At 48.6% G+C, this 17776-nt stretch overlaps 2 protein-coding genes across 2 annotated transcripts in view; one reads left to right on the top strand and one right to left on the bottom strand.

Annotated features, from left to right (window-relative positions):
• The window catches only part of Wwox (WW domain containing oxidoreductase), an 889380-nt gene extending 874919 nt beyond the window's left edge, over positions 1 to 14461 (top strand). Inside the window, exon 9 of the mRNA XM_047527374.1 lies at positions 13265 to 14461. Coding sequence (XP_047383330.1) covers positions 13265 to 13453 — 189 coding nt within the window. The 3' untranslated portion in view covers positions 13454 to 14461. The remainder of the gene's footprint in view (positions 1 to 13264) is intronic.
• The window catches only part of Maf (MAF bZIP transcription factor), a 311104-nt gene continuing 307671 nt past the window's right edge, over positions 14344 to 17776 (bottom strand). The window contains exon 3 of the mRNA XM_047527381.1: positions 14344 to 14569. The gene's annotated coding sequence lies outside the window, so the exon portion shown is untranslated. The remainder of the gene's footprint in view (positions 14570 to 17776) is intronic.

Here is a 17776-nt window from a genome sequence, read left to right as displayed (position 1 = left end):
GCTGGTCTGGACTAGGAGCCTGCCCCACACACCTCGCCGGGGCTCATGGTGACGTCTCACTGGGGAAGGGGGGTATGTGGCAGAAACAACCTAGCTGGCCCGGACCCCTAGGTGCAGCGCGTCAGAGAGCTCCGTCCAGAAGAAAGAACGCTCGACTGCTTTTCCTTCCCTGTCACTGGTTCCTACCACTCGAGAAAGCTCTTCCTCACGTGGGGGAGCAACTTAAGTTGGGTGAGAAAGACACCCTGTTTGAAAGTGGGCACAGTGGCATCACCAAGGCCTGGGGCAGACGTTCCGGGCACTCTCCTTGGCGGGATCTGTTCGCATGTCCTTTGGAGCAAGCCCCAAGCAGAAGCAACTTCGAGGTTTGGCGCCTCTGACCGGCTGCCACAGGGTGACACGGGCAAACAGCGTCGCCCTCCCTGTGTCCCCCTGCTGGGGAACGAGAGGCCGGGGACCTTCCGTCTACGAGCACGAGCTCTAACCAGGTGTTGGAAGCAGCAGAGGCGCCAGGGGGTCATCCCTGCTCATCTGCCTGCGACGTGGGGCAGGGGGTGAATCCTGAGCCTGTGTAGCCCCTGGTTCCATGAATGCCTGAAAATGCTCCCCGCGGCCCCAGCCTCTCCTGTCACCTCACCTACTGGGTCTCAGTTCCCTCCTCCCACACACGGCCAGTAGAGGACAGAGGCTTAGCCACCACGCCAAGTCAGAGGCCAGCGATACCAGGGGCCGGTGCCCTCGCTGTCCCCAGGCTGGCAAGCAAGGCCTGCTTGTCTGCCTTCCTTTTAACAGGCCAGGCATCTGTGGGACGATGCCATCAGGTGTGGCCACCAGAGGGGAAGAAGGCGGAGTCAGATGGTCCTTGGTGACCTCGCCGTCCTGAGCTCTGCCTTTCCCTGAATTGCGAAGGCAGGAGACTTCCGACTGGAGCTGGTGCATCGTGAGACCGCTGGTGATGCTGCAGGGGACCAGCCTTGCCGGCCTGCAGGACTCCCTTGCGATTTTTAGAAACAGAACACTACTCAGGCCTGCAGACCCCTCCAGCATCCCTCCTGGGGCGTTGTCCAAGGCAGAAATGATGCTCCTGGGGCTTGAGGTCACCAGCCTGGAAGCCAGGGCATTGAGGACCTAGGAGAGGAGCTCTGTGGAGCCCCATGGAGACGCACCAGGGAGATGGACGACTCTGGCAGGGAAGATGTGAACTCTTTATGGATCCAGTTGGGATAAATTTTCAAATTTACGCATGATTCCAGGAAGCTTTGGGGTGTGTGGACTGTGGAGTCGGAAGGAACGTGAGCCAGGGGTCTGAACTTGGGCTTCGAACCGAGAAGAATGCTCTTTGGATCTCACTGGCGGCACTTCCCAGGCCTGCGGCTCTGAGTGACTTCCCTCCCTTAAGTCTCTGTCTCCCCTTGGCCACAGCACCACCCGTGAGGTGAGGTTGAGAGAATCAGAAGCTACAGTAGGTCCTGGGTGTGCGAGAGGCCCTCTGGAGCCAGCAGCCTTTAGCACCCACGACCCCCACTGCTGCCGTGGAGATTGCACCTGGGTGGCCACGGCCCTCCTTGTTCAGCCTCCTCCGAGCCTGTTAAAGCTCTGTCCCAGCCCTAGCCCGGAGAGGGTGTGGCTCCTGGGTAGGCCACCTGGCTCTAGGGGAGGAGCTGGGACCAGGTGACAGGTGAGTCTCTACAGGGAAGGACTCTGTCTCTCCCAGGGCTTGGAGGAGAAGGCAGAGATAGGGGTCAGCCAGGAAGAGAATTTTTGAGCAGTCAGGAAGGCTAAGCCTGCAGTTGGGAACAGAATGCTTGGTACTCTGGGCTCCAGAAATCCTACCACCAGGGTCGGGCTGGGCTGACCTGAGATGGTCTTTCACTTCTGAAATCTGGAGCCTGCCATAGCAGGGTGGGGGAAGCGAGGGGGACACCAGGACAGGCCACAGGGTTCCCACCCAGCTGCAGACACCAGCAGCCTTCACCCTGGCCCATGACAGCATCTGCTTACCCATTTCTCTGTGCTCAACTCCTGTGCAGCCTGCTCACCTCCACCATCAAGTTTCAGGTCCAAATTCAGACACTCCCAGCATGCAGTGGACATTAGCCCGTCAGGAGCAAAGGCCAAGTTCAACAGCCACCTACTGAATGGCTGCAAATTCACATGCCTTCGTACAATGACTCACTTCTGATCTTCAGCTCCTTGGTTTCTGGGCTCTGAGCTGGGGACCCCAAGGACTGATTGCCTGCTAGGAATAATATGGAAGAACTAATTTTCACATTTTGAGGCAAAAATTGAACTGGTAGAATAAGAAAGGCAGGGTTCACTGGCCCTAGGAGGGTTAGCAGAATGCATCTGGACCCTTCTGGAAAAGGGCTTCACCCTTTCTATTTGAAGGGTATTAAGGCAACCAGTGCCGTTCACGTGCCTAATCTTCTCCGCAGGAGGCTAACACTCCACAGGAGAGACACGTATATTTCTCCCAAATTTTACTATAAAATTTTTGAATAGAAAATTTGAAAGAATATTCGGCACCCCCCATATGCCCACCCATGCTCTTACTGGGCTTTTTCTTTGTAACCGGACTTGCTTGCTTGCATTGTCCCTTTTCCCAGACCCCAGTGCTCACAGATATTTGGAACGTAGAGGAGATAGGTAACGGGCCTGGGTGGGGGTGTCTGGAATTGAACGAAGCATCATGGTAGTTCTTCAAATGTTGATGTCCCAGGGCCATGGACACGAACTTAGTCCTGGCCCCCTGTGGCCAGAGGAGCTGTGGAATTCACAGTCAGCATGGCACCTGGCTTGGAAAAAGGGGTGTTTGCTGTATGGATTTCTAGCCCAGATACCAGAAATTTCCCCTACTTAAGCCCCCTGAGTGAAGGAAAAGAGGATATTTCCACCTGTGTGCTTCCGTCTTTAAACTTGTAATAAACTGGATTGTAGCCACCTTGGAACAGCATTTGTTGAATGGAAGTGACCAAATGCTTCACCCATCCTAACGAGAGTCCCATGAAGAGGATGTTATTATGCCCACTTCACAGATGAAGAGACTGAGGTTCCTCACCTGTCACAGAGCTGCCAGGTGGCAGAGGCAGGATTCCAGCCAAAGTGTTTCTGGCTTCAGCTCTTGGGCTACCAGCTCATGCTGACACCCAATTTGCAAAAACACCCGCATCTTTCCTCCTCCTCCAGTTCCCTCCAGGACTCGGGGCAGTATTGATTCTTGCTCAGTAGAGGTTAGAAAGGGCCTCTCTCTCCCTTCCCAAGGTGAGCACAGAGGGTTTGTTAATGGAAAACTACAGGGAGTGAGGCCTGCCTCTTCCCTGGCTCTGCAGGAGAGGGGAGTTGAATCTGCACACCGTGCCCAAGCCGGCTCTGCTGTCTAAAGATCTAGCTTTGCCACATTCTTCAAGGGCTCGGGAGAGTTCCTTGTGCCATCAAATTAAGTTTGGAAACTTCAATAAACAAGTCCCGAAGGAAGCTGTCAATTAACGCATTTACACTAAAGCATCATACTTGGGCAAAACATCTTCAAACACCAACGCTGTTTTCCAGCCATTAAAAAGTGTGGGAGCTGCTTGGTTTCCATAGATACCAGAGGTAATGGCCTCCTTCCTCTCATTGAAGAGTGAGCATTGCTCACTATCTTTCTTTCTTTCTTTTTTACCTTTGTCTTTCTTACTTTTTCCCTCCATCCCTGTTTATGAAAACTAAAGATAACCAAATTGAAACCTGGTGCTGTCATTGGTGGGAGGAAGATAGCTTGATTCACAAGCTCAGGTGATCTCAGTTTCGCTCACCTCCTTATCATCTCATGACTTCCACAAAGAGTTCTACTACCTGGACGAGTGAGGTGGAAGAATCTTCAGTTGCTCAGAGTGTTTTCCCCAGTTCATCAGACACATGCTCAGACTCAAAAGGTCTGTTGAAGAGCAACTGTGTTCTTGCAGTGTGTAGAGAGGAGATTGGCCAAGTACGGCCTGTCACTGCCTAGGTTTGTCAATAAAATTTTATCAGGACACATCCCTGTTCCTTTGTGCAGATTGCCAATGGCTTTTTGCAACAGTGGCAGAGTCGTGCAGAGGCAGCGGAGCCTAAATGACTTAATCCCTGGCAGAAAAAGCTTATTGATCCCTGAAGGAATCAGGGTTTGTGACTTTAGGCAAGGACCTAGTCTTGACATGACTCAGTTTCTGCACCTTTGAAATGGGAAGGACCCTTTCCAGGGTTTTTGCACTGTGGTTGGTTGTAGGAAGGGAGCAAGAGGAATTATTCTTACTCAAGATACTTGGACTAGACGGGAGTGGTGGTGTACACCTTGAAATCCTAGTGACTCTGGAGGCTGAGGTAGGAGGACTGAGCATTCAAAGCCAGCATTAGCAACTTGGTGAGGCCCTGAGTAACTTAGTGAGACCCTGTCTCTAAATGAAAAATAAAAAGGGCTGGGGATGAGACTCAGTGGTTAAGAGTCTCTGGGTTCAATCCTCGGTACTTGGGGGAGGGGGGAAGATTCTTTGACTAGAAAAATCTAAAGAAGCCTGTCTTATGCTTCTGGAAGTTTTTTCGAAAATCCAAGGAAAGCATGTAAAAACCCAGGTCAAATAGCTCAGCTATGGTCTCTGGGCCTGGCCAATGCTCAGGGCCTCTTCACCATGAGGTGACAGAGCCTGGGAGGGACTCCATTCTGTGAGAAGGCAAACACAAGAAGTCACAGTCGTCTATGAAGAAATCTTTAATTTCTATTCAGCTTTAAAGAGTTTGAGAGCGCCCCCCCTGAATAAACCAGTTCAAGTACATGCCTTCAGATTATAAAAGTACCTGAAATTGCCTAGAATATCAACATGCATAGCTTGTTAGTATTTACATATATTTACATAGGGAAACAAGAGAAAGATCTACAGTTATTTACAGTCTACAGAGGGGAAGAGAAAGGCGGCCTAATTGTATTTCCTAAAATACAGTACATGAGTAGTCAGCACATGCATATTGAGATAATATTTGCATGATAGAATGCAATTTTTAAAAAAAGACATACCTTCGTAACTTTCTATGCTAAGGTATTGCATAATCAAGGTAATTTTTTTGTTTGTTTGTTTTGTTTCTAGCCTATTTGCATCAAGTTCTTTAAAATGCTCACTAACATCCAGGCAGAATTATTTACCCTGGCAATTAAAGCAACAGCACACACGATCATTTCCTACTAACTAGCAACAAGCTGCTGGTGAATGAAATATCTATTGTTTCTCATTACCCACCGACCACTGCGAAGAGATCTCTCGGTGTAAAGGCAGTGCCTAAGCTATCACCATTAATTATGGAAGTAATATAAATGAGACACTCTCCACAGTATGTTCTAAATGAAATATTAACAAGGCCAGAGTCTTTGAGCCTGAGAAATGATCTGTTCCAGCGAGCTCTCCATGAAAATGCACATACCTAACGAAGACGTGCCCAATTTGACATGTGGGAGCTGTACACTGGGGCCGACCTCTGAGATCTGAATCCTGCAAAGTCCATCCTCTAAATTCATTTTGGGAAGAGAGTGTCAAGAGTTAATTCCTTACCATGAGGTGTCCCCATCAGGGACCCTGTGTGTTCTTCCCCCAGTGCCTTTCCATAACTATGTTGTAGAATACATACATGACCTAAGCATAAAGGAACTGTCAACCTTAAAATTGAAACAAACAGTGTGGGGTTTGCCCTGAAATTCTGTCTGCTCACAAAGCAGTCAGTTCTTGGTTTTCCTAAAGAGCTAATGTGTCAGGCACACCGAGTGGGCTCATTCCATGCAGCAAGGAAGGGGAAACTGTTTGCTTCACTGGTTGTATAGACCTATTCTTTGTACCACTATGTTAGAACTAAACCCATTAATTCTGCCTGGTTTATTTCAGTATACATGGCGAATACAGAGGCATACATATATGTACAGGATACAGAGCTAGCTATAACAGAGGTTAAAGTCGAGTAAAAATGTAAAAGGTTTCAAATTAACACAAGCAAACTATCTTATCTCTTATGAGCACTCATCGATCCTTCAGCAGGGCGTGGAGGTGGCCCGGTTGGAAAATTTCAGTGACAGACCATCGGATTTGTCCCATGTGGAAGGATGATGTCGTCAGGAAGGTGTTTACTCCGTGGCCAGTGGCTTCTGCTTGGCCATTTCAAACTAAAGTGTGGAAGAATGGATACCCCAGAGCAGTCTCCCATCCCAGAAAGAGAACGCGCCATTCAAAGAGAAACTGTGCTTAGAGCAATGTGGGCTTTGGGGTGATGTCAGCAGGGGATGCCGGGGAATTCTTCCATGGATGGAAGATGCAGTCAGCAGCCAGTTTCTTATTTCTGAAGAGAACCGCTCAAGTCCAGTGGGTCCGAGAACGCCTTTGGTGGGTGAAGTGCAGGTGAAGAAGCATGCGTCAAGTTGCCCCTGAAGGTCTCACTTAGCCAGCTCCTTCTCCCTTCTCTCATGAGAGTAACCCGCCCCCTTCCCAACAAGCATGTCTTGGGGCCCAGAAAGAGGGAACTCTCATTAATGTACCTCCATTGTCTTTTAAGACAAGACATAAGTCCGTCATGCAGCCCTTGGAACATTTATAGTAAGAATCCTGGCACATGGGGAAGACATGGAAAGGGCCTCATTTATTTCAAGGAAACGTTTAGAACAATCCATGGACTTGAAAACAGAGCACAGGCAACCCACCTAGGTCTCTGCCCTTTCCTCCTTGTCCACAGGCTAGCTGAAGTTAAGAGCCGCCCCCACCCTTCCAACCTAGAGTGAGCGTGAATCCGGACGCCTTTGGGTGGCTGGGATTGCCTGCCTGTTCCTCCCCCAAATTTAAAGCTAAAGAAGAAACAAATATATTCTTTGGTCTTAAAAGAATTCTTTTCAGCGTTCCTTCTGGAACCCACTGGTCTTGTGTCTCTCAGAGGAGGGGAGGGAGTTTTCAACTCACCCTACACAAAAGCCAGCCTCAGAACACCCCTCAGGGATCGTGCTAGAAATGCATGTCTTTGGTCGGGTACCTGATGCAAACTGGAAAGGCCCCAGATCAGCACGAGCTGATGGCTGTCATTGAAAGACGACCTTTTTCCGCTGCTTCACCTCACTCAGTGAGTCCTCTGCAAGTCTGAGTGGTGGCCTGTTCTTGGACCAATTGCATTTACTGATAGATTGGCGTAGCCTATTGCTTGGCTGTCCCTCAGAACCACTGCCATTAAGCCCTGGCCACAGACTATGTCCTCAATGTCACCCGGGGAATGGCATTCTTCACCTTGGTGGGGGAGTCAACTGAAAAGGAACCTGAGACTGTCGACACTTGTCAGCCCGTTTTTAGCAGAGAGACTGCTTGCCTGTGGCGGAGCGTTGTCAGGCCCACCGTGTTAAAGTGGGCATGTTCCCTTCCGTCGGGGGAAGAGGCCTGGTATGGTCTAAACAGCTTCTCCAGAACACTCTCTCACACCTGCAAAGCCTGAAAACAAATATCTGTGCTCCTGATCTTCAGTTTTTCCACGTGAGAAATGCAGTGCAATCCCTTCTGTAACACAGGCTGAGAACAGCCTGCAAGCTAGCAAAGCTCTGCAGGGCTTATGAAGGAAGTTGTATTTCAATATCCATGGGAAGTACTTGCATGTGTCTATGCCTGTATCCTTTGTAGGAGTCAATTGTTAGGAATTTGTAGAAATCAATTTGTTGGAGCTTTATTTGGGCCAGGAAGGGGGATGGACCACAGCTTTTCCTCTGCAAACTTGATGGAGCGTGTTAGAACGTGGTCCTACGAAAGGTCACACGCATGAGAATTTATAAGACAGAGATGACTTACTTTTCACCGGTTTTGATGTTTACGCTTTGAAAAAGTCTATCACTGAGGAGTATGTTCCTTAGCTGGGCAAATCTAGTGCCTGGAGGTGGCATTTAAAATCAGTTGACCTTTTTATTAAGGTTCAGTTGCTATTGAATCATTCAAGGGGACGCTGAGTCTTCATTTTTGTTAATCCAAATGGATATGATTTCAATTTAGTTCACTAACTAAATCAACAATGGAAAATCTCCTGTGAACATTTCTCAGGTGAACTCATGACAGACCAACCCACGGTGCTGGAGGCCACGTCCGGGTGTCACTGTGTGGCCAAACGTGGCTTGCCTGAGAGCCACGTGGGATGCATCAGAGGAAATGGGCAGATGGGCAACATGGTGGTATTTGTATCATTTATTTGGGAAGGAGGACTCCTGTACCAACTCAGACAGATTCTGGAGTTAGTTGGTGTCTGTGTGGTTTTAGACAGAGGCTATGGTCTCTGATGCTAAGTGGGTTTCTCAGTCAATGGGGATGCCAATGGCCCCTGGCTCATTGAGAGGGCATGAGGGTTGTAATAGGATTCTTATGAGGTTCTTTGGGGCAAATGATAACTTCTCTTTAAATGACCGTCATCGTGACCACTTGAAAGATCCCCATGGCTGGGAACTCACTGGAAAGCAGAACAGAGTTTGGAGGACAGAGTTCGATCCAGGAGAGAGTCTGTTCTCTTCTACTGCCGCCCATGATTTTGGCAGATGTTGGCCTGTTTGCTGATTAGCATTTATACCAAACTGTATTGTGCAATTCCATCGTGCACAGGGCGGCCCTGGAGGAAGGGGGCGCTGACTGTATCAGTCCCTGTAATCAAAGAGACTGTGAGCCTCATTCCTGTGCAAACTGTGTGGCTGTGTGAGCTGGCGGAATGCAGGGCAAGTTTGTCCACCGTCGAGAGGGTTCTTGGGCAGTGAGTGGGGACCATGTCACCTCTTGGAGGGGGCAGCTGTCGTTGTCTTTCAGATCAGAGGCTGAAGTCATGGTTCCCAGGAGCAGCTCTGCCCCAAGCAGCGAGACGTCTGGAGGTGAACTCCACCACCCACCTTACGCCTGTCTTGTGGAAGTGCCATTGGCAGCCGGGGGGAGGAAGGAGAGGGCGTGGTGGCAGTCATTTATTGCATGCGTGACGGGGTGCCCATCCCCCACATCCCAATGACATATCCGCTCCGCCTGGGGTGTTCGAGGGCCCCTGGGCTGGGTGGCTGGCTTTGCCTTTGGGAAGTGTTTGCTCCAGCTAACAAGCCCCAGATGAGTAACAAGGAAAGCTGTGAGGTTTGAAGAGGCTCCTGTCTTTCCTTTTTGCCACATTGGCTCACTTTAGACCACCTCTTTGTCCCAGGAGTTCGATTCTGACCGCTGCCCACCTCCAGAGGGGATGCCCTCCTTCCCTGCCCTTGGGGTCCCAAGCCTGATCCAGCTGTGGGCCCCGTTCCCTGTCACGACTCCACTTTTTGTATAATTGATGAATTCTGCATCTGCCCTGCAATGTCCTGGCATGGATATGTCTGTGATAAAGCAATCTTAGAACGTCTCCAGCTCTCCCCATCACCGAATGCATAGATAAGCCGTGACACTGTGTCTATTTTAAAATACATCTCATAGTTACATCTACTTGAAGACAGGAATCTATTCTTTCTTTTAAGCAAGCATGCATAGTAAAGTAGAGAAGCCTGAAAACTAAACATTAATTGTAACATGTGTCCTTATCAGAATGTAAGTATTATATCAGAGTCCTGGCCAATGCATTACACATGTCAATATGCCGGATTTTTTCCCTTTACAGCATATTGTTTATCAGAAACCTCTGTACCTTTTCCTTTAAAGCAGTCAATATTCATTTATATTCTGTGCTGACAGCTACAAATTGATGGCTAGCAGTTATCACATAAATGTTGATGAAAACAGGCTACTTAACATTTTCATCCCAACAAAGGGTTCTAGAAGGATGGATAATTTAGATCTCAGGGCCTCAACTACAAACAAACAGCGACTGCCTCCTCAATCCCACCTTTCTGTAGTGTAAGATTGCACTGCAAACCTGACAAATGACTTCTGAAAGAGAAAGATGCACCCTTATTACGAGGATGCTCTTAGCTTAATCCTGAACAAGGATCCTGGGTAATTTTACATACACTAGAAAGATGGATGGCACAGTTCTCCTCTGGAAGCTCACAAATGTTTGACTAGATCAGAAATGGCATTTGGGCATGATTGAAGATTCTGCCGGGCTTCCTGAAAATTCTCAGTCCCGAATTGTCAACACCCTTCCTCAATGCCATCGTGGGAAACAGAGGAGCTGCTTCCCCACAGGTTCTGTGATCAGCAGCTGCATGTGACCTACTGATAAATTGTTCTCAAAAAAAAAAATCACTTAAGGGAACCCACAGCTGCAGCCAGTGTTTATATGTCAAGGTGTTATTATTTTATCACAGTGGATCAGTAGCAATGGTGACAGATATTTTATACCAGAGTTGTTAACATTACTTCCTTCATAGGGCTCTTTCATCTTTTCTGAATTATGTAGTGATGCCCCCAAAAGTGGCGTGAAAGTCATTTGATGGTGATTAAAGTGCTTCTTTAAAATTTTTTTTTATCGGTTTAAAAATGTTTCATCTTGTATCAGCAATGCCAACTTGTTTACTAATGAGATCTCGCTAACATGGCTCGGTCTCATGCTGATGATACACAGACCAAAAAGCTGATGAGCAAAAACTGAGAACTTGTTATTAAGCTGTCGTCACATCTGATCATTTAACAATGTCACTCAGAGGTTGTTGTTAGGATAGCTGGAAAGAGAATTCCCCAAGAAGCCCAAGGGGTATCAGGCACAGGACCAACAAGATATTGTCCAGCATGGGAAGAAAGTAAAGTGAGTTCCTGTGGGGCCAAACCAAATCGGAGGGAGACTTTGCCAAAAGTATTCAACTGATCTTTGGAGAAGGTGATCCTTGCTTTCAGGGAGACTCCTGTGCTGTGTTTTTCAAAGCCAGAGCCACTGGCAATGAAGTTCAGATTGTATGCCACCCCAAACCTAGTGTCAGGGAACCACAGCCAGCTCTTGACAAGATATAAAACAGAAACCTGGACTTTTCTGAAAGTGATGGTTTTCGGCATGGTAGCCAAATGTAGGCTCACACAAAACGAGGTCAATTGCCATGGCTTGCAGATACCACACAGGGACAGTGTGTGTCCCTGCTCCCATCAACTCCATTCTGACTCAAATCAACGTGACTGCAGAATTTCTTTGCAGAAATTCCAGTCCAACAAGGCCGGAGGGCAACATGATGCCGTTTTAGATGTGCATAGTGGCAAAATACAAACTTGGGTTTGAAAGGATTCTGCTTTGCTTTCCCAGTGGACCTCCCTGGTCTTTTCTCAGGATTGAGGGACCTGTGGAAGGACCGTCCATCACAATGCACCAACGCTGATCTTATGACCTCTCTTGGGCTGGGGAAATAGGGCTACCTTGGTATGAACTGACTGCATTCTCTCACCATCTGGAAGTCGATGGCAAATCCCCTGACCATTCCCTGGTGGATTTTGCAGCTGCCAAGTAAAATGGGAACCCAAGATAGACTACCCAAAATTTATGCAAATGAGATCTCTGGGGGGAACGGAGGTGAGAGGATGTTTAGTTATCTGGGTGAGCATCATAGTTTCCACTTTATCTCTACAGTCACCTTTGTTTCCCTGTTCCAGCCTAGGATGTGGGGGGAGTCAGATAAATCACTTGAAAGTCTTCAGATAAATGTGCCGGGTGCTAAGCTGAGGGTTATTGAGACTCATAATTCATCAAAGGAAATTTGGATGACTTGAACTCATTTCCACCAGACTCTAGCCACACAAATCAATTAGGAAAGAGACTGCCGAAGCCAAGGTGTTCACTGGCTGTGTGGGGATGGGCATGGTGAGGGGCTTGGGAGGAAACAAACCAGTTACTATTTAATTAAGTTCAAGTCATGTTGGTTCAAATTCCAGACTAATGGGACTTGTCTAATGGAGTCGAGCAGCCAGGTGTTGTCAAAGCTCATGTCTTCCACGGGACACCCCTCCTGCAACCTAGTCACTTGACTGCATCCAACCGTTTCATTGTCATTCCAATCCAAAGGTGACCACCGACCCTGACCCTGACGTTGAAGTCAAAACAAAACAAACCAGCAACAACAACAGAACAAGTCTGTTTTACAGCACTTTCCTGGAATCATAGCACCTCGGGGTCCTAGTTCTTAGCATGGCCCTGGCTCCTGACGATTCTTGGGTACAATCACAGCAAATGTACACCAGACCACTTAGGGAGACGCCTCTCTGTGAAGCATGCTGCTTTTCCACCTGCTGGGGCAGGACAATGGTCACCTTTGACTGGCTAGGGAAGCTGGTCTCTGCCACCACCACACATCCCTTCCTCGAGGCACCTGATCTGCAGTTACCTCTTCCCGGTCCTCTTTGGCAACGCTCTCCCCATCAGCTGATAATTAGTTGATGCAGCAATGGCCGTGATGCGCATAAATAATCATAAGATGCCAGGTAAACTGTATTGGTTTTAAATTAGAGTCGTGCATATCGTGTCTCCCCACGAACAGCAGCCTATTATTTTTAATTATGGCCTGCAAAGCAAAGTGATTTCTTGCCCTCTTTACAGCATCCTGGCAGTATTCTGTCAGTCCAGATGACGTGGTGCCCCGTCAGCGCACATATCCCCAGCCACAACCCCAGCTGTCACATCAAAGGCGAATTCAGAGTGATCAATGGCATTCACTGCAACTTGCATTTTGAAGTACACTGGAAGGAAATAACGCCCCCTTAGCCACTGTCCCATTGAAAAGCCAGGACAAATATGGCATTTAGGAAAAGGTTTTCTATAGAAACTAGTAAGTGCATCTGTGTGGGTATGTATGAGGAGCACATCTCTGTGTGTTTTAAACCTTTTAACAGCATTGCAAACTCCTCCCCAGCAGCATCACGGGCAAAGAATAAGGGACAGATCGGCTCCTAGCCCCACTTGGGTTTTCTACCTGATGGACTGTAATTAAGAGTGATTAATTCAGAAAGAAAGTTCTAGAAAGAGCTAGGTGTCAAATTACATTACACATTGAGAAGCCAAGGGGTCAAGGAATTTGTGCCTGCATGTTGGGAAGGAGTGTCTTTTCTCTTCGTGGAAGAGGTGCCTGGCCTGATCTTTTGACGAGTGCCTTCAATTTCCAAGCCTTTTCCCATCTGAGGTGCAGAAAGTCACACAAGCTTTACAAGTGGAGTTTGTGGACTTGTTTTTCCAGGACAGTCGCGTCCCACCTCTTACGGTCATGGGCTTGGAACTCAGTAACCTTGACTGTGCGACACCCAGCCCGGGGGGAGCCAGGCAGAAGAAGGACATCTCTCATGCCTTGAATTACAACTTTTCTTTCTTCTTTTGTCTTTGATTCCAGCAACAGGGAGCTGCCACCACGGTCTACTGCGCAGCTGCTCCAGAGCTGGAGGGCCTGGGAGGGATGTACTTCAACAACTGCTGCCGCTGCCTGCCCTCTCCAGAAGCTCAGAGCGAAGACACGGCCCGGGCGCTGTGGGCGCTCAGTGAGAGGCTGGTCCAGGAACAGCTGGGCGGCCAGGCCAACTAGGAGCTGGGACCTGGACGGGTCTCACGCCCGTGCACCTGCGGCACCGCGGCCAAAGCCAGCCCCTTCCACTTAGCCTCCCGGGGGCTTCCACGTCCCTCCAAAGCAGATCCACGAGCGTAAAGAAGCAATTGCAAAGGAGCAAAAAATGTTAAGCACCAATGGGAAGCAGGGAATCGCAGGGTCAAGGGACAAGACCGCTTCTCTGGGGTTGGAATAGGTGTGGGTCCCTTTGCTTTCTGGTGGTGGACTGATGGAAGGGCAAAGCTTGATGGGTGTGCAGTTCTTTCTCCCACTGTAGAAGCGCAAGCAATTCGCTCTCATTTTTGGCATAGTCTGGTGTCCCCTTATCCCACACAGCCACCATCCTGGCCACCACTGTAGTAGAGGCTGGCTTTCTCCTGCTTAGGGAAGAACAAACAAATGCACATCCTTTCATGCTACAGAGACCCAGGAAATACTTGTTTCATTCATCCCACCAAGTCTGAGGTGGCTTGGCAACTCCCTGGAGACAATCTCCGAACCTCTGTCCAGCCATGTGAAACAGGGACACCCAGAGCCAGTGCAGCGGGTGGAGCCAGCGGGCAGAAAAGTGCAGGTGGATCTTCAACTCCCTTGCCAAAGCTATACAAAAAAATTTTTTAGAGATTATATCAAATTTTGCAAATTATTTCTTAGATACTTGGACGAGCAAGAAAGGAGGCATCATGTCCTTAAGGGTATGTGAAATATTCTTAGGGTGGGGAATAAAAATACTTCCCTTGTTCTTCACTCAGAGGTTCCAGAACAGCCCCGTGGCTGGGTTTCACCGCCTGCTGCTGCTTCCTCCTGTTCCTCCCATCCCATGCTTAATAAAAGAGCATGCTTGACTATTTCACCTGAAGTTCATTTAAAGTTTCTTTAAAAGTCCCTATCGTTTCTTTAAAAGTTCATTGTAGTTTTTTTGTTTTTGAAATTTTTTTTTTTAGAAAAGAAATCTAGAGGAAAAATAAAGCGCTTCTGTGGACGCTAGGAGAACACCATTCTTGTTTCTTCTCTGAGTTCGTGTTTTGTTTTGTGCTTTGTGGCTGTCCATGGGCCAAGTTGTCTCACGCAATTAGCATGCCAGCATCGTATTTTCTGTTAGAGAAAGAAAGAAAAACAAAAGTGACTATCGTTTAATGTCACCTTAGGATGTTCTTTATTACTTATTTGCTGTTACTGGAGCCCTTGGAGGTTGGCTGGCCTGTAATCACCAAGCTCAAAGTGATGGCATTCTAATGAACAGGGCACCTGGGGACTCTTCCCCACCTGCTTGAGAAGCTCCCGGGGTGGCATAGACCAAGTCTGCACACATTCATCCATCCACTCAACATTCATCCTGAGCTAGATTCTGGGAACTCAGAGTCAGGTAAGAAAGTACAAGATCAAGTCCACTCGGGCATGATGGAGAGGGGCTTTTGCTGAAGCACTGGAACCGTGAGGGGTTTGTGTGTGTGCTACTGTCCCCCTTTCTGAAAATGGCAGCGTCAGTCTAGGCAGCACCTCTGCCCAGTGGAACATCACACCTCTCCCATAGCCCAAGCCTGGCTACAGCCTCCCGTCTGCTATGCTTTCCCCAGACAATCCTTATTATTCTAGGATCGTTAAAAGCATGAATCAGATAATGTCACCTTCCTGACATCCAAGTAACCTCATTTATGTGAGAGAGGCCATCACAGATTACCCAGCACCAGCTGAGCCAGCCCAGAGAAGGAATTCCACAGTTAACCCACAGAAGTGCAAAATCATTATTTCAAGTCACCACATTTCAGGATTGCTTGTTACACAGCAAGAACTAACTACTACAGCTTCTCATTTCACTGAGTATGGGCCACATTTCCCCCTGAAACTTATGAGTTCTCTCATAAGCAGGTCCCTGGCTACCTCTCTCATCCCCTGATTAGCACCTCTCCTCCCTGCTAGGAGCCACACTAGCCTTCCTGAGTTCCTCCAGCATGCCACATCTGTGCCATCTCCAGGTCTTTACGCATCTGTTGTCTCTGCTGAAACCCTTTCTCCCAGAGGTCTGGAGAAAGTTCTTCCATCAGGGCTTTCTGATCTTTGTTCAAGCGTGACCCATTTCAGTGAGGTAACATTCCCAGTCACTACATGTGTGATGTCACCACAGTCCCCCCTTTATGTTTTTCCTTCAAGACACTTAATACTATTGGACATAGTTAGAGTTTCTTTCATTGCTCTTCTCTGCCCCATATCATTAACCTCATGACGTCTGTCTTCTTCACGTGGTGGCCATGTGCCTTGATCTGCTCCTGGGACACAGGTTTAATAAGTAGCCTCAAGGGAAAGGATCATTCTTGCCAGTCAGACCTTCTGTCCATAAAAGGAATTTCCGTCATCATGAGAACAACCATGAGCTGCCCACCATGCCAAACCAGCCTCAGTGCCACATCTAATTTCTAACGTGACCATGTCCTGCCAGGTGGCACCCACTTCCCATCCCACACCTGAAGAAACTGGGGCCAAGTGGTTTCAGGGTCTCCACCGGCCACACAGTGCATACGTTGGTAGACAGGTGATTCCCACCCTGGCCTGTGTGGTGTCAAGGTCAGGCAGATCCCCTGCACCAAAGCCACCACTCCTCCATAGGTCACAAGTGTCCCTTTGGTAGGATGCACCATGGAGATGCTCCTGTCTGACTCCAGCTCTGCTTTCCGCCCTCGGCACCAGGGTGGGAGTCAGGACGAAGACAGAGCTGGCAGAGCCTCAGCCGAGGGGAAGTCCAGAATGCCAGAGAGAACCAAGGGAGAGGGCTGGCGCCTCCGCCTGGCACTGACCCCTGTGTGGACCTGCCTCGTGATGGCAAGACGAGGCCAAGGGAACTGGCGAGGGGAGAGGAGGTGCCCCACCTCAACAGTCCTCGAGTCACGTAGACCAGGCCCTTACACAGTCCTCTATCCATTCCACAAACATGCTGAAACTCAGTTTCTGGAAATTCAGCTGAGGGTAAACCCCCAAAGTCCCTGCTGTAAAGAAATTTAAATCTCGGGTCTACGGGAATCCTCACAATGCACAAGGCCCTGCTGTGTCTATCAAAGTTGACAGGTACTTGAAGATGAACGGAGGCCCAGGACAATGTCGAGGCTTCCTCTCGTCCACGTCTTCCTAAGCTCATCCGACTGTCGCTATGAGCTGTTTCCCTCTGCCACACATTGCCATCCCTTCTTTGGCTAATCCTACAGGAATCTCTGGACAAATGAGCAAGTGGGTAGCACAATACTTGTTTGAATTCATTCCAAGGCCAAGGCTATCTTTCCCCACTGGCCATACCTGTGCAAGCATTTATTATAATAACAATCCTACTTTGTCATCACCAGTGCTACTAATTGCCAATACTATTTATTGAGCATCTACCCAATATCAGTTGAGGGTCTAGGCAAATCACACTCATCTTTTCGCCGTGTGCTCAGAAGATGAAACTGGGGTTCAGAGAGTCAGAACAACCTCCGCAGCCCCAGAACAGTGATTGGCAGAGTCAGGATTGGAGGCCAGCTCTGTCTGCCTCAAGCTGATGTGCTTTTCACTACACAGCATCCTTTGGGTGACCCAGAGACAGCGGCATGTGCCTCAGGAGTGAATTATTCACAAAGGGAGGCTCGTTGACTCCCTGCCTGAGGAGGGAATCTGACTGGCACTCCTTCAGGTGGGCAATGCCTGCTCTAAACTTTACAAACCACGCTGTGCGTGCCATTTATCCAGCAATATTGACTCAGCCCCCTCTGTGCTCCCTAGCAGACCTCACGCCTGTTGGGATTGCCCATGTCTACCCCTGGCCTCCTTTCCCAGTGGTGGACACAGGTTCCGCGCTCCCCCAGTGCCACTGGATCCACAAAATAGCCCTCTGTGGTCCTTCTCTTCCGAGTCCCCCTCTCTTCCCACATTGCATTAAACCCCAAAGGCAGCCAGTTTCCACTTTCACATAAAAATAAGAGTGACTTGCTGCAGTTTATCAATAGGAAACAAGAAACTGAAGCCTCCCCTGGCAAAGACTGCACCCTGTGGCTTGTGGCTTTGCTCTTTAAAATGAGATGATGGTTGGTTTTGTTTTGAACTTGAATGAAGGAGGTCTGATTACTTTCATCAAGGTCAATGCTAAGCGAGAAGCCTGGCTCGGACAATTGCTGCCCATTCTGATCACCATCGGGTACCCTTTTTGAGAAGTTTACAATAAAAAAAATTTCAAACAGCAATACTACCCTGTGTATCAACTTTGTGCCTTTTGACACAGCCAACCTGGTTTGGTTGAAGTCACTTTAGAGTGCTAAATTGCATCATGAAACATGATCC

The sequence above is a fragment of the Sciurus carolinensis genome, chromosome 16 (genome assembly GCF_902686445.1).
Source record: "Sciurus carolinensis chromosome 16, mSciCar1.2, whole genome shotgun sequence".
In the NCBI taxonomy this organism is placed as follows: Eukaryota; Metazoa; Chordata; class Mammalia; order Rodentia; family Sciuridae; genus Sciurus; species Sciurus carolinensis.
This window is presented reverse-complemented; position numbering and strand designations above follow the sequence as displayed.